The 21,702-nt window shown below is 31.9% G+C and overlaps 2 protein-coding genes and 1 long non-coding RNA gene across 3 annotated transcripts; 1 reads left to right on the forward strand and 2 right to left on the reverse strand.

The window, feature by feature from the left end:
* Positions 1-3,496: 3,496 nt before the first annotated feature.
* On the forward strand, positions 3,497-5,904 carry LOC139840491 (exocyst complex component EXO70I-like). The gene is made up of 2 exons (XM_071830756.1): positions 3,497-4,272; positions 4,549-5,904. Exons 1-2 carry the CDS (start codon positions 3,505-3,507, stop codon positions 5,902-5,904), a joined length of 2,124 nt encoding a protein of 707 aa, XP_071686857.1. The 5' UTR covers positions 3,497-3,504.
* A 550-nt stretch (positions 5,905-6,454) lies between these two features.
* On the reverse strand, positions 6,455-8,480 carry LOC139904103 (uncharacterized). Its single transcript, XR_011778662.1, has 3 exons — positions 8,321-8,480; positions 7,002-7,054; positions 6,455-6,713 (listed from the first exon to the last, which is right to left on the reverse strand). It is a non-coding gene; the product is annotated as an uncharacterized lncRNA (long non-coding RNA).
* A 2,687-nt stretch (positions 8,481-11,167) lies between these two features.
* Positions 11,168-20,413, reverse strand: LOC139845306 (phospholipase A1-IIdelta-like). Its single transcript, XM_071835562.1, has 2 exons — positions 19,866-20,413; positions 11,168-11,951 (listed from the first exon to the last, which is right to left on the reverse strand). Exons 1-2 carry the CDS (start codon positions 20,353-20,355, stop codon positions 11,194-11,196), a joined length of 1,248 nt encoding a protein of 415 aa, XP_071691663.1. The 5' UTR covers positions 20,356-20,413; the 3' UTR covers positions 11,168-11,193.
* Between the last annotated feature and the right edge of the window lie 1,289 nt (positions 20,414-21,702).

A 21,702-nucleotide genomic window follows, 5' to 3' on the forward strand; every position in this document is an offset into this window, starting at 1 on the left:
TCGCATCATGTAAATTTACATGTCCTCATATAAATATTGAGAGTTTTGTACTTATTACCAATTGTCTAGTTATTAGCTGCATGCGTTTATCTATTGATTCAGCTAAACCAATTTTGTGTATGCACATGAGCAACTGGATGTTCAACAACAATCCCTGTAGACATATAATAATCATTAAATGTTTGAGATGTTAACTCACCAGCATTATCAAGTCTCATCCTTTTAATGGTGTAATCAGAATAATGTGTTCTCAATTTAATAATTTGTGCAAGAAACTTTGCAAATGTAATATTACAGCTTGATAACACACAAACATGAGACCATCCGCTAGATGCGTCTATTAGAACCATGAAATATCAATATGGTCCACATGATGGATGAATTGGTCCATATATATAACATTGAATTCTTTCAAGAAACATTGGTGATTCTTTCTCAATATTTTTTTCATTAATCACCATATGTGCTTTTCATTAATCACCATATGTGCTTTTTCATTAATCACCATATGCGTTTTTCATTATATATCCTTTTCACCATATGCGCTTTTAATCATACGCGCTGCGCTTTTCATCATATGCACTTTTCATCATATGCGCTTTTAATCATATGCGCTGCAAGACCTGATATAGTAATTATAATTCCTTCATTTGATTTAAATCAATGAAATATTTCTTAGATTTGATCATAGTGTGTATGTTACCACTATCTGCAATATATAGGTCTTTACCATTTAATTGATGTTGTATTTCAGCAGGATTCATACTAAAACTTCAAATAAGATAAGCAAATAATGAGTTATATTTCAGCAAGATAATCAAATTATATTACCTGCAAACAAGTTACAATCTGAAGTACATAAAAGATAACACTTAATAAACATATGCGTTATGGTCTAAAACCATTTATTTATGAGTGATACATAATAAGCTAGGCATCTTAGAAAATTCAAACCATTCAAGTCTCAAGGTAGCTCGGGGTTTATTTAATCAAGATTTTTCAACATATTCACTCTCGTTTTCTTTTCTTTTGAGACTTATTTGTAGAGATAAACAAGAAGTTCATGTATTCAAGAAATACTAGACTGATGATCCACGTTACCAGATCATTAATAAGAATCTCCGGGATTCTTATAAGAGCGTCTACTAACATCTTCAATTTTATTCTTTCATGGATCACCGTTATTTCTTGATAATTAATATCGTATCTATCTTTGAGTATTTTCCATAATACACTTGGATCTTCGATCATATAATATGTAGATTCTAAGGACTCGTCAATATGTTTGCTAAGAAAAATATTTGCTATTGTTTTCTCTTGTTCGGAACAATTGTTATTTTCATTCAGGGTTTCTAAAATACCGATTGATTCGGGATGTTTTTCTACATTCATAACCCATGTTAAGTAGTTGTTCCCACTTGATTCTAAAGGAGCAAATTTAAGCCTTTTCAAATTCGGCATTTTCTATTATCAAAAAGATGAACAACATAAATCATAATCATAATCAACTTATATTCATAGACAAATAATAAAATGAAATTAGAATCATTTTAAATTCATAAGTAGCAAACAACAGAATAATGGCATGATTACAAATGATAAAACCACAAGAGCAGGATAGAATATAGGTTCACCCGGTGGTATATTAGCAATAATGATGATAGTTAGTATGACCAATACAATAGGAAAAATCATCCTTGTGTGAATCATGTGTGAATCATCACTACAAAAAAAACTTTTTGAGAGTGGTAATCTGTGAAAATGAAGATTGATTTGTGAAAATGTGAAAACGGAGATGTTTATATTATATTTGAAAAATATAGTCGTTGTAACGTCGTCAGTTGACGTTAACAACCGTTATGTATATATGACCGTTGTAACGTCGTTAGTTGACGTTAACGACTGTTATGTACTCGTTGTATTAATAATAATTTTAATAAAAAAAATTATTAGTACAAATACGATTACTATAAATACATTTAGTATAAATACGTTTAGTATAAATACGTTTAGTATAAATACGAAGATTAAGAGAATAAACATATTATGCATAAATAATAAATTTTAAGAATAAACATTAGTATGCATGAAATAAATAATGATTAATTGCATAAGTAATCATAAATGTTAGATAACATAAATATAAATGTCAGTGAAGTTAATAAGAGTTAGATTACAGAAATATAATTCAGGCGGTATAACCAACCATATATAACTTAAATAACATAAATATAAAAGTTAGTGAAGTTAATAAGAGTTAGATTACAGAAATATAATTCAGGCGGTATAACCGACCATATATAACTTAAATAACATAAATATAAATGTTAGTGAAATTAATAAAAGTTAGATTACATAAATATAATTCAGGCGGTATAACCGACCATATATAACTTAAATAACATAAATATAAATGTTAGTGAAGTTAATAAAAGTTAGATTACAGAAATATAATTTTACTTATGATGATAATAATATTTACCTTACTAATAAATAATAGAAGATATCGTTAAAGAATTTCTTACCTTGATTAGTGACTTGTGCTTGCTTAGATAAACCTTGATTATACGGAGCACTTCGTGCTGATAACGTGTTATGAGTTTAGGAGTTTATAACTACCTTTTAAGGCTTGATTCTTGACGATATATTATTAATATTGATATTATAGAAGAGTGAAGAAGAGAGCAAAATATTCTATATTTCAAGAATGGTGTATCGATATGCTTACATTCGTCCGATATTTATACTACATAAAGTCATGTACAGCTTCACAATTTATCCAATTGTAATTCACATGTTTTTTATTATATCTGCAAAAGTTGTCGGCCACTTAATATTTATAACATACTCTCAAAAGTCTTTCATCATACATCTTCATCTTCACTATATATAATTAATCGCTTTATTTACTAAACTATGAAAATCACCCTGATATATAGCATGTTTCTAGATGGAACTTTCTGATCATCGAATGCTTAAATCATTAGTTTTAAGATGCATTTAATTATTAATAATGCTTTACCATATGTTTAGTCTTATAAAATCACTAGAACCAGATCAAAAAGTAAATAGTTCCTTGCTTGTGTCTAAAAGACCTTTGATTAGCGTGTTCGTAAACTTTAACTTTACTAATCTGCAATAAGAAAACTGGAATAATGCTTACACAATAATTTATGTAAGATGCAGATTTATATAAACATATTATTAAACAGAACTTTAAAGAGTCAAAAGATGTCACACTCATGAAACAAGTGATGACGAATGTGACCAAATCAAGAAACACACACACCCGGCTGTATCCCTCCAACCCCATTGATTTGTCCACACCCAATTTTGTATTGCCATTTGTTTCTTAGTTTACATCGAGATTTAGTCTTTGCTTCTATTTCAATATATCTTCTCATTATATAATCATATGTTGCCACCCTAATCTTGTCTTTTAAACCAACATTATTGATCTTATCATAATCTCACCCCCTAGCAGCCCATTCACACGCACAAAATATGGAAGATTTCCCAATTCTGACCAAGCTAGAATCAGCATGTTCTGAACTCAAAATCGTTTTAGATTCGTCAACAAACTTGCAAACAAACCTTCAAAAATTCGACGATAACTATACTTCTCTACAAGAAAGTCTAAATGCAGCTTCAAGAAGATTAGCGCCTATTCAATCGCTTTCCATTGCCTCAAAATCACTTGAAACACGGATCAACCGGGCGGTTTCACCAGCGCTAGTACTCATTGACGGGTTCAGGATATCTGAATCTTTGCAGCGAAAACTTGTCGACATTTCAACAAAACTTCCTGACCAAAAGTCTCAAAACAGGAGACTAAGGTTACTAATCAAGTATGTTGATTGTGTTGATAAGTTGAATATAGCGATTAATTTGATTAGTCAAGAGGGTGGGCTTGCGATTCAACGGCTGCAAGAGGTGGTGGAGTTTTTGAGTAGGACTAAAGCTACTGATCAATTTAGAACTCAACGGTTAAGAGAGACGTTGGTCACTTTAAAGGCGTTGTATGAAACGGAAGTTGATTCTATGAAGTTTGACGGGTTACTAGACGAGGCTTTATTAAACTTACAAGATGAGTTTGAAGGGATTTTGCTGCAGCTGAGGCATCATAATATTGGAGTGCACGGTGATGACGGTGGTGATGTGGCGGAAGTTGCAGAGTTGGGGACGGAGATGGAGGTTGAAGTACTTAGACGGATATCGGAAACGCTTACGGCTAATGATTGCTTGGATATATGCATCGACATCTTCGTCAAGGTAATTAAAAGAAACTAATGTATGCATATAAAACCTCCCTCTATCACTGACTGGTTTTAGAGTACTAGAAAGCTCATGGGCTTATATGTAAAACATGTCGGGCTAAACACGATCCTACATATCATGGTTCTTTTGGGAAAAGGGTAACCTATATATGCGGGTCAACTAATCCAGCCCATTGACACCCGTATTGAAAGACCTATTTCCAAACTCATCCAACCCTCTCGTCACGAACTACCGTCTTAAAAGTTTATGAAATTTCAAATGTTATTACAGGTAAGGTATAAGAGAGCAGCAAAAGCACTAATGAGACTAAACCCAGATTACCTAAGAACCTACAAACCCGAAGAAATCGATGAGATGGAATGGGAAAGTTTAGAGACTTCCATAAGCCTATGGATCCAGCACTTCGAACTAGCAGTCCGAACCGTTTTCGTTTCTGAAAAGAATCTATGCAACCACGTACTTACAAACATCATGGACGGTATGATCTGGCAAGAATGCTTCGTTAAAATAGCCGACAAAATCATGGCAGTATTCTTCCGGTTCGGGGAAGGTGTTGCCCGAAGTAATAAAGAGCCACAAAAGCTCTTTAAGTTATTAGACATGTTTAGTTCTTTAGAAAATCTGAAAATCGAGTTTTCCGACATTTTTGAAGGGGAGCCAGGAGCTGATATATGTTCTCGGTTTCGGGAATTAGAAAAGCTTCTCATTCATGCTTCGACTAAAGTTTATTGGGAATTTGGGCTTCAGATTGAAGGTAACCAAGATGGGTTGCCTTCACCACAAGATGGGTCGGTTCCAAAATTAGTCCGATACGCCATTAACTACCTGAAATACCTAACTTCTGATAATTACAGTGCACCCATGGCTCAGGTACTCAGAACCGAACACATATGGAAGGCGGGAATTTTATCAGCACCCGAGACCGATAAAGATTTGCTAAAAGAAGCGGTTTCGAATGTTATGGAAGCTTTACATAGAAATATCGAGTCTAAAAAGTCGGGTTATAAAGATAAAGTTCTTTATCATGTGTTTACCATGAATACTTACTGGTATATTTACATGAGGACGAAGAACACCGAGTTGTCGAAATTATTGGGTGAGAGTTACATGAGGAAGAATTACAAAGTTGTTGCAGAAGAAGCTGCTTACTTGTACGAGAAGCAAGCATGGGGCCCGTTGGTGAGATTACTTGATAAAGAAGACATGGTAGATGTTAACGATGAAGGAATCGAGTCTGTTGCAAAGGGTAAGATCGAAGCGTTTTTGAAGGGGTTTGAAGAGATCGCGCAAAGGCATACAAGTAAGTACATAATTCCCGAGCCCGATTTACGTGAGCAGATAAAAGAGGCAACCGTGAAGCTTATTGTCCCGGTTTATTCAGAATTTTTGGACGAGTTTTCGAGTTTGTTAACTGTGAAATCATACTCGCCACCTGAATCGATTGAGGAATTGTTGGGTCAGATTTTTTTGGGAAATGGTCGAAATTCGTCGATGGGTTCTCGACGACGTGAGATTAAGGATCAGGCTGAAGGGAGAAATTCGGTGTCGAGCGATATAGAGCCGATGCCACGAAGGAGTTCAGTTAGCAGGTTTCAACGAAACCGATCGAATACTAGTGATGCTTAGAGAGATGTAATTGTTAAACATTAGTACAAGTGAGTTCTGTTACTGATTGTGTTTGTGTATTGATTTCGAAAACCTGTTCTTCTATGCAGGGTAATAATGAGAGTTTTTTTTTTTTTTTTTTTTTTTTTTTTGTGTTAGAGTAAATTAGAATTAGAGGATGAATTTCGACCCATCTAGTTGTGAACGAGTCAATTTGGGTAACGTTTTATCTCTGAGGGGCCAAACAATCAAAATAAAAAAAGCTAAAAATGAAGCTGGTTGAATGGATCAAAATCTGCCGAAAGTTTTTACAATTTTAGTGCAACATCCTAAATCATTATATAAAAAATAATGTATATTCAAATAAGAATATAATATAGTTTATGTAATCATATTTAAGTGACAAGTTTATAATCCAAATTCAGTTGCCAAGGACATTCTGGACAGAAAGTAATACCTGTATAGCCAGCCCAACCTGACAAGTTTATAAATTGCAAAAATTAAGCCGAAAAAAATCGAACTTTAAGATAGCTATCCTATTATGTTATCAGCTATTCTAGTTTATTCTTAATGAAGTAAAAAAGGGTCTCATTTGTTATCAGTAATTCTTACAGTATAACATTAGGAAAAGTTTTATCGGTAGCAATAGTACAACTTAGTGTTGAAGATGAGCAAGACTTTTTATATCTCTTTAAGAACAGCTCCAACGGTAAAATTTAGACAAGCTTAATAATGAGAACAGAAGTAAAACCTACGTGGTAGCAGCGCAGAAGAGGAGACGGCCATTAAGTTGACATTTCTATATCCATATTGACTACGATTATACGCACCTGAAATGGCAAAAATAAATATTGGTAAATTTCCAGACATACAACCAGTTAGCCCAAGTTTATACGGTAATAGATAGCTCATGGCTAAGAAACAAACGGGTTGAAGTGTACACCAAGTTTCTGTAAACGAAGACAAAGGTAATAATGATCCCAATTCAGCATATCATGAGATAGATCATTCGTATGAACATTTTAATACATGTATAACTGCTACATATCTATCAAAGTTAAAGGAACAACAATAAATCACTATGAGAAACAAACGCTCGACGCATTACAGAAAACTACCTTGTTGTTCCAAGAAACAAACGGGTTGAAGTGTACACCAACTCCAATTTGATCTGCAACTTTAGAAATTTAAAAATAAACCAACTAAACAATATATATAATAAGTATACAGATGTATTCATTTAAAATCTTAAAATTTGCTTGAAATTCAAGAGACCAATCAGAGCGCGACAATCACATGTGGTAAACGCGGGTTCACATGTGATTGACTCCTCTTTTTTTATGTTTTTTTTTTTTTTTTAATTTTGTTTTTTAAATTTAGCCTGATTTAGAGTTTATGGTTTAGGGTTTCGGGTTTAGTAAACCCAAAACCCTAAACTTTAAACCGTTCGTGTTAAAAGCTTAATCTAAACACTAAATTTAAACCCTAAACCCTAATTTTTAAACCTTTTTCTAACAACAGATTAAAATTAAAAAAAAAAATTAAAAAAAGAAATAAATAAATAAAAGGAGTCAATCACATGTGAACCTCCCGCGTTTACCACATGTGATTGATGCGCTCTGATTGGTCTTTTGGATTTCAAGTAAATTTAAGGATTCAAATAAATATTTCACAATAAGTATATTCTAAAATTCAAAGTGGGTAACATGAAAAAAACAACAGTTTTGCTCTACCAGATGCCATCTATGAGGCATAGTGATCCCGTATCATTTTTAGATTCTTGACCGAACTAAAAAAAAAAAAAACTAATAATAATAACATGACAAGACCATTCGTTGGGTGATCCCTTGCTCTCACGTTCGAGTGTTTGGTCGTCGTTTAGGCATTAGATAATGGACTTTATGTGATAAACTCAATTTAAGTTGGCAAAATGAGTAGTAACATACGTCGGAATGCCAATCTTGAGGAATTATACACCAAGAAAATAATATTCAATCGATGAGTATATCAGATAAATCAACATAATCAATGAGAACAAAGCAAACATAACTTTTGTAACAGATGGAACGGTAACCTTGTCAGTATTATTAGATAATGACTTTAACCATATACATAGCAAAAGTCTACTGGAGGTAGAATATTCATCAAACTCCCAAGACTAGTCCGAGTTCCCATAGCTGCTTACAGTTATAAAGTAAAGTTAACAAGTTAAACGAACTCATTTTCTTCATTGAGTAAATTGACCCGAATGAAAAAACAACTAAATTCTAGAACACAACTATAATCATTAAAATGATGATCTGATAGTAGTATGAATACGATTATCAAATGTGGGTGTTTCCTATTACCCAATGTTTCTGGTCAATGATCTTATGTGCTAAGTAGATATAAGAGAAAGTTTGCAGAGGCATTTCATCAAACACTTGGGGAGCAATACCGATATATTGTTGAATTTCCTCCCATCGCAGCAGCTAAGCATTAACACGTTCTAAAACTTCCTCCCAAGATGTAGTATAAAGATGTGGATCGGAGATTGGATGATGTTGAGCCTAATCGATCATAGTAGTCCGAGTAAAGTGTTTTACAATAACCATCTTGACCCCATTATGAAATAAAAGTATAAATGTATTAAAAAATTATATTTGCACATCCCTTTATCAGGCTTTTTTAAAATCGAACTCCTTAGTTTAGTTTTATTTTGAAATGAATTAAACAAGTATTCGGGTCGGCCCGCTTCGCTGGACTCAAAATCGCTAGCCAAAAAAAAAAAAAAAAAAAAAACAAGTATTCGGGTCGGCCCGCTTCGCTGGACTCAAAATCGCTAGCCTAAAAAAAAAAAAAAAAAAAAAAAAAACACCCCCTGGATTCGAACATGGGGTGAATACTTATATAAGGAGATAGCCAACCACTAAGCCAAGACCACCTCTTGTAATAATGAGGAAGCAAAATGTACTTATTCATTAAAAATCGCTGTGAAGAAAAGCCAAAATAGGCTCTATTGAATATATATGTAAAGATGGAGGGTTGTAGTTGAAGAAAGCGCATTTAAGTTTCAAATGAATAGTTCCTTTTTTTTGGGTGTATTTTTCAAATGAATATATGTATATTTTCTTAAAATCTTTACTAATTGCTTTCATCTATGAAATTTCTATCAAACAAGTTAATGGATTTGAATTTTTCCAAATTTATAAAAAATCAAAACATCCTCAAAAGTTTATAAAAACTCAAAACATCCTCAAATATTTACGTTTTTTCAATTCGCGAATATGAAAACTTCAACTAAAAACGCGAGATTGAAAATGAAAACAAAAATGAGAAACGTAAAATTTTTGTATAACTTTTTAGTTATTTTATAAAATGAAATTCAATTTTATTCCATGTCAATAAATTACACATTTTTTTTCACATTTCATGGAACTTATTAATTCTAATTCATTCGGATTTCAATTCCTTTAACACATTCATAAAAAGGCAGTCGAACGGTTGTTCTTCGGGATGAGGATGAAGTGCTTGCTTGAGACGAAAATGGGCCATGTTTTTTTAAAGGTCTTGTAAAACGAGGTTTATTGATCACATTAATTGATCGGGGACGGGTCAACAAATGTGTTATCTTATTGGTTTGACAACCGCTCATGTAAGAAAGTTCTTCGTGATCAAATTGGGTGTAAAGGGTCGTGAAGGTCTATTTCTTGGTTCGATTTATGAGTTAGTTAATTTTGTTTAAGGTTTAGCACCATGTACCATTATTGTTTAGGTTTTGTTTAAGCGGTATCTTAGATTCTATTTAGTTTAGCGTTTATGTGTTGCAAACGCTCTTTGGTGTATTAGTTTTGCCCCTTTTTGTGTTGGTGGTTTGGTTTTTTGTTGTCTTGGCACGGTTGTAGATAACGTTTTAGGGTTCGTTTTCTAGTTTCGAGTCTCGTCAACATTTTGGTTGTATTATTGTTCGGCCTTTCATCTTTTGATGAATCTACCTTTGTTATGTAGTATTCGTTATTTTCGCCAAAAGATGTATAAACGAGCTAAAAGTTACGATAATTTAAACAATAATTTCGTCCTCAAATATGCAGAAAAAGTACAAAGTTAATATAATTTATATGATAATCATTCCGAATGAAAATTCTAAATGATGTAAAATTAATGTATTGACATATCAAATGATTAAATAAAACAATATAATTGTATAATAACTGTTGTATATATGTTAAGGAGGGTATCTAAAAAAAAGTTGAAGGTGTTTAATAGTTAAGAGATAATTTCAGTTCTGAATGATTTAGTACAAAAATTTATTTCATTCACCATTTTTGTTATTATTTAGAGGTTAACAAAAGCGTTAAATGTTGAACGATTTATCATTTAACCATGAATCATTTCATTAAGAGATAATCAAACATAACCTTAATTTAATTTAGTAACTAAAATATGGACTTTGAGGTGGCCATCGCTTGTTGCACCGGAGATGGTAGTGATGCGATGGAAGTGTGGGTGAAAATGGCGTGAAAGATCTAGAAAAATGAAGGACCAAGAGGGTTAACCATCACCAACAAATATCTAAGGTGCAAAAAGACTAAAATACCCTTCAGTAATAAAATAATTGAGTGAACAGTAGAAACTAGAAACATAGTTGCAATTGATATAATTATAATTATAATATAATTATTAAATATAATAAGTAAACACTCACAACACACACTTACTAGGTAAATATTAAACTCTAAAAGCATGAATTTTTTTTAATGGAGATTTTTTTGGCATTAGTAGATCATTTATTTCAACGACCATCATCATTTGCACGTATCACACACGTTCGGGTGGAAACCCGAACCCGATCGACGGTATCCGGGGACACATCCATTCGGGCAGTGTTCCTGGGTAGAGGTCCGTGAACGAATCCGGTAAAACCTCCCTATAGGGTCAATATATACCACCATTATTGGTGTTCAATTGTTTTAAAGAAAATCATGTCATCTCTAAGGATTGAACACATGACATCTCCCTATCCCATAACACAAAGTACATGGGGAGAACCGTTAGACTATGCCCGCAAGTTGTCTAAAAGCATGAATTAATACAAAGAATATAAAAGCATGAATTAATACAAAAAATATAAATATATAATACAAAAACATGCAGCAAAACACACTATTACAACCCTTTATGAAAGTGCTTATTGGTTGGTTTACATACATACACACACTTGTACCAGAAAGTAAACACGCTAAACTTTTATATCAAGTTTACTTATTTAACACAACATAACATAACACAAAGATTCGTAAATCGTGTAACTAGCTCATGGATAGAATAGAACTAGTAGACCGGAAGATCATGGTCTTTAGGATCTAATATCGGTGATAAAACCCAATCACCATCATCATTAAGCACCATTCCTTTATTCTTTTCAGCCCACCAAATAGCTGGTATTTTGTACTCTTCTTTCAAAAAATCAGTTGACAAATTAACCCACCCTAAACTTCTCTCGCATATACCCCAATCAAACTCACCATCCTTCCCATTCCAACCACTCAAAGTATGCAACATACCTTGCAAATTATGATACACATATTTTCGAACGTCGACTTTCAAGTAAGGCGATTTATCGCTATCGATCCATAACTCGACACCAACATCAACAAACTCAAGTAATTCACTTGGTAGGATATTCCATTTTTTTTCATTAAACCATTCTACTATTTTACTTGGCCAAAATGGGACAATGTCACCCTCATTCTTAACCCTTAATATCTTAAGGTTAGGTAGTTTCTCAATTTCATCTTTGAATGATTGATTTCCGATTTGTGGACTAGCAAGAATGAAAGCCGATACGTTTATATCAGGTGTCACAACGTTTCTGGCAATGTCAAAAGCCGATAAAGCTGCTAAACATGCACCAAGACTGTGCCCTATGCATGTTATGCTTACTTTTTCGTCTTTGTACTTTAAGAGTAATTCTTTGATTTTTTGGGTGAGTTGTGTTCGGGCACTTGATTTGAGGAATTCGGAGTTTGGGTCCTTTGTGTTGTACATTGTAAGCCATCCTTCCATGACTTGTGGTGTATCAGTAGTCCCTGCATCCAATCAAAGTATTAATTAGAGCTCAATTTATCTCATTATATTCAACAATATAAATCACAACACGAAGTACACCATATCAAATTCTACTTTATATAATTCAAAATGACTCGAAACGTTATTTACAATGATGTTGAATGAAAAAAAAAAAAATTATCGAACCATTCAACGTTGAAATACTCTTTTAACCATATAGTTTTACTTCTTTTTCAATTCAATTATTCGTTATCTTCTGTTCATTTAATATGTTAATATAAATATAATAATTTTACATCTTTTGGAGGGTTCATTCTAATTATCATATCAATCATATTATATTATTATTGTTAAAAATAAAGATAATTAAAACTTTTAAATCATTTAGATTTTGAACTTTTAATCATTGTATTACATCATATAAAATTCAAAACCCTAAACCCTAAACTCTAAACCGTTCGTGTTAAAATATTCAATCTAAACCCTAATTTCTAAACCCAAAACCCTAATAGCTAAACCCTAATTTATAACCCCCTAATTTCTAAACCCTAATTTCTAACCCCTTAAAAAAAACTCAACAGCAAAACATTCAATGCATTGAATGTTTTTATATATATATATATATATATATATATATATAGTGGTAGGATCAAGAGGGAAGTAACCATTCGGGGGGAAAGAAAAAACTTTTTTTTTTTCGTTTTTTGAAAAAACTTTGTTCACGAACATTATAGATGAGATGAAAATATGAACATTTAGTAGAGACACTTTGTGATAAATGTTTTTATTTTGGCGGAAAAACGCTCGAAGAAGTAATATACAACAATTATCGTGTTTTTCGAACGTATTTTGAGGTTTTAGCTATTGGGGTTTAGATATTAGGGTTTAGATATTAGGGTTTATAGGGTTTAGACATTAGGGTCTAGAAATTTAGGGTTTAGGGTTTAGATTTAGGGTTTAAATTTAGGATTTAGATTGAGTTTTTAACACGAACGGTTTAGAGTTTAGGGTTTAGGGTTTTGGGTTTGGTGTTTTGGGTTTATGGAATAAACTCAAAACACCAAACCCTAAACCCTAAACCCTAGATCGCGCTAAATTTTACTTCACAAAATATGAAGAAAAAAAACATTCATATTCTTCACGAACAATATTATCTTGAATGTTATTTTTGTCGATCGTTTTTCCGCCTAAATAATAACATTCATCACGAAGTGTCTCTTCTAAATGTTCATATTTTCGTGTGATCTTGATGCCGGAAAAAAAAATTCAAAAAAAACGAAAAAAAAAAAATTTTTGCTTCCCCCCGCTTCCCCCCGATTGGTTACTTCCCCATTGATCCTGCCCCTATATATATATATATATATATATATATATATAGTCTTTGAACATTGACCTTGAACGATTGATGATACGCACGCAAGATGCATGCAGCTAGCTAGTCGCATACATCATGACCAAAAAATTGCACTAGCTAGCTTATAAATGAAGGAAAATATGTTCCGAAGTATGAGAATTGTGTGAATTTTGAAAAATTTATAAAATATTTGTGATATTTCTTCACACTAGATAAATAGTAACCTTCACAATCCTACAGCTTTCAATAGATGTCACCAAATAGATGTCACCAAAAAGTGTACCCATTCAACTTGATATATACATAGTTATTGTTGTAAATTTAGTAGTAAAATATGGATGGTAATTAGTCAAATATGGATAGTAAAATTTGTACTATATATATGTGGATAATGAACACACATATACACACTATTTTTCTTACATATAAGAAATATACTATCTCTCTCTTCCATTACTACTCTCTCATATTTAAGGATTGTATAGGCTTAGGTCAAAATTAGTTATAAGCCTACTGAATTATAACACGTTATCAGCACGAAGAGCTTAGTGTAATCAAAGGATATCTCAAACGATCACGAGTCACTAATCAAGGTATGAAATTATTAAGGTTTTTCAGACTCGGACATATCAAATTTTGGACTACTAACATTTTGAACTACTAATTTTTATTAAGTTCTTAGTGCATTTGTATTGTTCTTATTATATGGTTGGCTCTGCCACCTAAATTATATATGGTCGACACTGTCGCCTAACTATCATTTATGTTTACTAACTTTTATTAACTTCACTAACATTTATATTTATGTTATTTAAGTTATATATGGCCGGTTATACCGCCTGAATTATATTTTCTGTAATCTAACTCTTATTAACTTCACTAACATTTATATTTATGTTAATAAGACCTCATGATTGTACGCAACACGTCATTTGACAACACGGTACTTTATGTACGCAACACGTCATTTGACAACACGGTACCATGGGTCGAGATTAATTCCGATCAATACGAATACGATGGGGTCTTTATATGTTATCTAACATTTATGATTACTTATGCAATTAATCATTATTTATTTCATGCATACTAATGTTTATTCTTAAATTTATAATCTTAAAAGTTAAATAGTAAATAAATTAATAGCACAAATTTCAATTATGAGGTTCGTTGGAAATAATGGTGGTCGATTGGGATAGGAAATAGAAAGGAAACAATCATATGGTGGGATATTATAATCATACATATACATATATATATATATATATATATATATATATATATATATATATATATATATATATATACTATTAACAAGTCATTATAACAAAAAGCACCATATAAAAGAACTTATCATGAGAGTGTATATTATGCTTCATAAAAATATTGACCAATTGCTGGATTTTGCAATGGTACAATAACAAAAAAAAAAAAAAAAAAAAAGCACATGAGTTTAAGATAATGTACATTATGCTTTATGGGTAGTACATTATAAAATAAAAATGTGTTACATAGGGAGATAGGGAGGATGGCGAACATGACCCCGATTTACACGGGAATGGGTCCCTTTAAAAAGGACTGATTATTTGGATTCATTTGGTTAGTTGCTAATGTGCACCTTCCCATGCTAACATGCGCCAAATTGAAGAATTTGAGAATTCTTTAATGGCAATAATAGAGCTTACACAGTAATAATCAAAGACTTGACATAAGCGTAACAAAATTTATAGTTTACAATTTAGATTTTAGATATATTTTTTTATATTTGAGTTAAAAAAAATGTTAATGTATATCTTTGAAAGCTTAACATGGATTTTAAAAGAAACTTATTTATATTTATTTATATAAATATATAAAGTAAAATCATCATATATATATATATATATATATATATATATATATATATATATATATATATATATATATATATATATGCTATGATTTTCTGAACATTCAAATAAAAAGTACTCCGTAGTCAATATCGCTGTCTTCTTCACTAGGCTTGGTATGGAATAAAGCTCTTAAAAGAAGAATCGATGTGATATAGATATATACTTTTATTAGTCTTAAAAATAAAGATGTAATAACCTTTATTTTTTATATTAAATGTTTTTATCAATATGGAAATGATTATCCTGTTTGTAACTTCATTTATATTTAATAATGTTTTACAAAACAGGTGACACAAGATGTGGATCAACTATTTTTTTTTCCTTTTTTCATTCTGCATGTCTCCTTGCATATATTTAATTAAATTATTACTCCGTAATATAAAAAACGTACGTACTACTTAGTTAAAATTAAAAAAAAAAGAGCAACGATCCTCCGTATACGTGGAAACTTTTTCTTGTTGTCAAATTGGTACTTCGTATATTCACTATTTTTAGTTCGTTTTTCACGCCAACATACTCGATGTAATAATTTTAATTTTATTTGTTTTAGTCCGATAAAATCAATCTATAGAAGTACGTTTGCCCTCTCCTTAGTTTACACTATGTGACGTTACAAACTTATGGGGGTTTGGTTTGAAAAGAAAACGTGAGTGAATCTGTTGAAAAATCTTAATTAAGTACACCCTAAGCTACCTTCAGACTTAAATGACCTGAATTTTCTAAGATGCCTAGCTTGTTATGTGTCACCCCTAAATAAATAATTTTAAACCATAACACATATGTTTATTAGGTGTTATCTTTTATGTACTGCGAATTGTAACTTGTTTGCAGGTAATAGATTTTTTTGATTATCTTGTTGAAATTTTAATTTGAATACTGCTAAAGTACAAAATCTAAGAAATATGTCATTAATTTGAAATCAACTGAAGGAATTATAAATACTATATCAGGTATTGCAAACTTGATAAAATGAACGAAAAAGGATATATTAATGAAAAGCACATATGGTGATTAATGAAAAAGCACATATGGTTATTAATGATAAACACATATGGTGATTAATGAAAAGCACATATGGTGATTAATGAAAAAAAACACATATGGTGATTAATGAAAAACACATATGGTGATTAATGAAAAAACACATATGGTGATTAATGAAAAACACATATGGTGATTAATGAAAAGCACATATGGTAATTAATGAAATGAATATTGAGAAAGAATCACCAATGTTTCTTGAAAGAATTCAAGGTTATTTATATGGACCAATTCATCCATCATGTGGACCATTTTTATATTTCATGGTTCTAATAGACGCATCTAGCGGATGGTCTCATGTTTGTGTGTTATCAAGCCATAATATGGCATTTGCAAAGTTTCTTGCACAAATTATTAAATTGAGAACACATTATTCTGATTACACCATTAAAAGGATGAAACTTGATAATGCTGATGAGTTAATATCTCAAGCATTTAATGATTATTATATGTCTACAAGGATTGTTGTTGAACATCCAGTTGTTCTTGTGCATACACAAAATTGGTTTAGCTGAATCAATAGATAAACGCTTATAACTAGACAATTAGAAATGAGTACAAAACTCTCAATATTTATATGGGGACATGTAAATTTACATGATGCGACATTAATTCGCAATAAACCAAGTGCAAGTCATAAATATTCTCCATTACCAACTTAATTTTGGTCGAGAGCCAAATATTTTCCATCTTAGAACATTTGGTTGTGCGATTTATGTTCCTATCGCACCACCACAACACACTAAAATGGGTCCTCAAAGGAGGATGAGCATATATGTTGAACATGAAACATATTCAATTATAAGATATATTGAACCCATGACAGGTGATGTTTTTACAGCACATTTTGCTGATTGTCATTATAATGAAAAATTGTTCCCTATATTAGGGTGGGAAAAAAAAGGGTAATAAAGAAAAAGATGTTGCATGATGTGAACATAAATTAATGTATCTTGATCATCGCACAAAAGAATGCGAAAAGAAAGTCCAAAAATAATACATATGCAAGAACTTGCAAATAAATTACCCGATGTATTTACAGATACAAAAAGGAGTGACTAAATCATATAAACTAGCGTTAAATGCTTCAGCTAGAATTGAAATTCTAAAAGTTGGCAATAATGTCACTCATGAGTCTTTGCCACGCCAGAAACGTGGGAGATCAATTGGTTCTAAAGATAAAAATCCTCGAAAAAGAAAATCAGCTGATAATGAGGTAAAAGAAAGTGTTCAAGAAGAACCACAAATCAATATTCCTTCTGCAGAGGATATTGATAAATGTAAATACATAAATTGCGATAACTTATGCAATATTATGGAACCCAAAATGAAATGAAAAATCTTGATGAGATATTTTCATATAATATTACAATGACATCATGATTAAAGATGATGATCTAGAACCAAAATCTGTAATTAAATATCAAAATAGATATGATTGAGCTCAATGGAAAGGAGCATTACGAGCTGAACTAGAATCGCTCAATAAAAAAATTTCGGATCAATCGTTATCACTTTTAAAGATGTGAAACGTAAGGGATACAAATGAATTTTTATCCGAAAAAGAAATGTGCAAATAAAGTTACAAGGCAAAACTAGACTTGTAACTCAAGATTTCCCACAAAGACCGAAAATGGGTTATAAGGAAAACTTATCTTCCTGTAATGGATACAATTACTTATTAGATACTTAATCAACCTAATAGTTACTTAAATGCATCTCATGGATGTTGTTACTACTTATCTGTATGGATCACTTGATAATGATATATACATGAATATACATGAAGGGTTTAAGGTATCAGAAGCATCTGATGCAAAACACAAGAAAATGTATTCCATTAAATCACAAAGATTTTTATGGGTTGAAATAATCGGGTCGCATGTGGTATACCCGATTAAGTGATTACTTGATAAGCAAAGGGTATACAAATAATCTTGTTTTCCCATGTGTTTTCATTAAGAAAACAACATCCGGATATGTGATTATAGCTGTTTATATTGATGATCTTAACATCATAGGTATAAATAAAGAGATTCATGAAGTCATTCAACTTCTAAAGAAAGAATTTGAAATGAAGGATCTCGGAAAAACCAAGTATTGCCTTGGTTTATAAATTGAGCATATGCCTAATGATTTACTTGTACATCAAACAGCTTATACAGAAAAGATTTTAAAACATTTTCAATATGGACAAGGCAAAACCATTAACTACTCTTATGATTGTTAGATCACTTAATGTTGACACTGAGCCATTTAATTTCTGTGAAGATCATGAAGATATTCTGGGACCAGAAATACCATATCCTAATGCAATTGAAGCTCTTATGTATCTTACAAATTGTACAAGAACTGACGTTTATTTTGCAGTTAATTTGTTGACAAGGTTCAGCTCAGCACATACCAAAAGACATTGGAATGGGATCAAACAAATAGTTTGATACCTTCGGGGAACTACTGATTTATAATTATTTTATTCTAACAACTCGAAACAAGATTTGTTTGGTTATACAGATGCAGATTATTTATCTGATCTACATAAAGCTAAATCTCAAAACTGGATATGTATTCCTAAATGGAGACACCGCAATATCATGACGTTCTCAAAACAAACACTTGTTGCAACATCATCAAATCATGCCGAAGTGATTGCATTACATGAAGCTACTCGGGAATGATTTTAGTTAAGATCAATGATACAAATCATTATTGATTCTTGTGGACTAGAACGCTATAAAAGCCTAACAACTATCTATGAAGATAATACAGCTTACATAGTACAAATGAAAGAAGAGTATCAAAAAATGACAGAACAAAACATAAATGTTGATGAGGCGCTAAAGTTATAAACGGTCTCAACGGTCATAAGTTTGATGGAAAAGAATGGTATATTAGTAAGGCTCAGAAAAAGACTGAAAGGGAATAGGAATTAAAACAACAGTTTGAACAAACCATGAAGGAGACTGTAGACAAATCACGTGGACCAAACTTGTACATAAAAGATTTAGATGATACAGTTTCAGATGAAAACCTCAGATTCTTCTCATATACTCAAGATCTCGTAAAAGACAACCAGATTAAAATGAGATACGTTCAATCAACAACTCTGTTGATCTTTATACCAAAGCACTGTCAATCGCTGTTTTTCAAAACATACATTCACAATATTGGCATGAGGCAAGTTCAAAAGATGTGACGACTCAGCGTTGTCTACTTGAGGGGGAGTCAACTCTATGCTGCACTCTTTTTCCCTTAGCTAAAGTTTTATCCCACTGGGTTTTCTTTAGAAAGGTTTTTAACGAGGCAGTATTAATTGCTTTTTAAAAAAAATTACCATCCAAGGGGGAGTGTTGTAAATTTAGTAGTAAAATATGGATGGTAATTAGTCAAATATGGATAGTAAAATTTGTACTATATATATGTGGATAATGAACACACATATACACACCATTTTTCTTACATATAAGAAATATACTATCTCTCTCTTCCATTACTACTCTCTCATATTTAAGGATTGTATAGGCTTAGGTCAAAATTAGTTATAAGCCTACTGAATTATAACAGTTATATTATTAATTTGATATATAAGTTATATTAAACTTGTAAAAATATCCATTAAATAGAAAGTTAAGAGGGTTAAGCTGCACCTGTTAAGTCAGCACCAGGGAGCAGTGGTTTAGCTGATACTGGTGTTGGCTCCAAGATGTCGTCGATCCATTCGTAAGGCCTAGATGTCCCACGCCACACCATGCATATTTCACGACGACCAATTGATTTACTATACTCATCATTAGACACAGCTATATACCCCATCCAATTTGTTTCTAATTCGCCGCCTTCACGACCAGGAAAAACAAAATTAAGACCATCTTTCGCACGAGAAGTGGCGTAAATAAAATATGTAACTTGATACTTGGATTCAGCCCAAGGGAGCATAACTCCTTTGAAAAATGCGGTTTTGCCATGATAACTATAGCCATTGTACTTGGACCCTGCATCGTAATTGAATAGTCGTTCAGCGGCTGATGCAAGATCACCGTATCCGAGAATTAGAGTACGTAGATCCAAGTCTAAAGGGTCAAGAAGGCCATCCCAATTGTTGCTTCCATGGAGTTCATCGTATGATTTTGAACCCATTGATAGCTTGAGGATATTATTTGGGCAAAATTAGTAATGGTTTAATTGCCTTTGTGTTTTTAGGGGTTTTGGTGTTGCTATGTTATGTAGAATGAGTACCATTTTATACTACTACGTAGTAAGGATGGAAAATAAGATTTGATTGTATTTTGTTTAACTTCACACGTTTATATAAAGTTGGATGAAGCCAACCATTGTCAATTTTTATTTTATTTTTCGAAAAAGTAATAATAGATTCAAATGATACAAAGACCTAACTGGAGTTTAGAACTTCGGTATGGCAGACTTTTCTGACGCAACCCTAGCTGAATTATTCATTTACAAGACTCTAAAACCTTATCTTATATATTTCGTATCTTTTTACTGTTATTTATACTCCTTTTTAACTTAACTTCATTAACATCATCACAAAGAACATAAACATATTTCAAAAACATGAAATTGAATCTCAGAAATCCATAAATCATCACTTAAAAACCTCAAAAAACACGAAACTCACATAATCAAATGAATACAGTTCGTCCATTTATGGTTAATCTTTGGGGTGGCAGAATTATTTTTCAAAATGGTTGGCTTACTGGTGATGAGACAATATTTACAAGGAATTTTGTCATGTCTCAGCGGATTAATTGTATGCAGTTAAATAATATGGCTTACAATTATTTAGGTTTCGATCAAAGAACACATTCGTTGAAAATGATATTGTGGTATGTTTATAATCATAATTGCATAAATGAACTTGTCGACGATCAAACGTTAGAAACAATGTATTTTTTTTATCTCAGCGTGATGAACACTATCATGCTCATATTGAAATTCAGTATCAGCAAATGTTACCAAACCCACAAGTACCAAGTTTTATGAATCTCATTCAATATTTTGAAGCTGGTCCATCTACATCTTGCAACCACTCAACATTTTTTGAAGAAGAAGATCAACATGAAGAACAACATGACGAACAACATGTAGATTCTGGTGATGATGAAGGTATGTCAACTGCTAGTAACCGTACAGTGGATTACTATAGTGTTGAAGAAAATCTTTCGGATGACTCCGGTAGAGAAGAGCCATTGCCACAAGATGCCCCTGTTTCACGTTTCGGTATTCTTAATAGAGTTGGTGAGGCTAGTTTTTGTGTATTGATGATGACGACGAAACATCATAGGTTATTTGGAATAAGGATTCCAATGTTATTACACAAGGAGTGGTTTTCCAGAACAAAGCCAAACTTTTATATGTTGTTCGGAGATGGAATATACAAAATAATAGAGAAATCATCGTTGAAGACAGTAGACCGGGTTATTGGAAAGAAAAATGCTACACAACTAGCCCAAAATACAAAGGACA

This window comes from Rutidosis leptorrhynchoides, chromosome 4, assembly GCF_046630445.1.
Source record: "Rutidosis leptorrhynchoides isolate AG116_Rl617_1_P2 chromosome 4, CSIRO_AGI_Rlap_v1, whole genome shotgun sequence".
NCBI lineage: Eukaryota > Viridiplantae > Streptophyta > Magnoliopsida > Asterales > Asteraceae > Rutidosis > Rutidosis leptorrhynchoides.

Bases quoted from the DNA above. Each gene is read 5' to 3' on its own strand.
- LOC139840491 (XM_071830756.1), top strand. From the start codon at position 3,505: ATGGAAGATTTCCCAATTCTGACCAAGCTAGAATCAGCATGTTCTGAA. The intron at 4,273-4,548 runs GTAATTAAAAGA...ATGTTATTACAG, and splicing joins GCATCGACATCTTCGTCAAG to GTAAGGTATAAGAGAGCAGC.
- LOC139845306 (XM_071835562.1), bottom strand. From the start codon at position 20,355: ATGGGTTCAAAATCATACGATGAACTCCATGGAAGCAACAATTGGGAT. The intron at 11,952-19,865 runs GTGCAGCTTAAC...GATTGGATGCAG, and splicing joins CCCTGGTGCTGACTTAACAG to GGACTACTGATACACCACAA.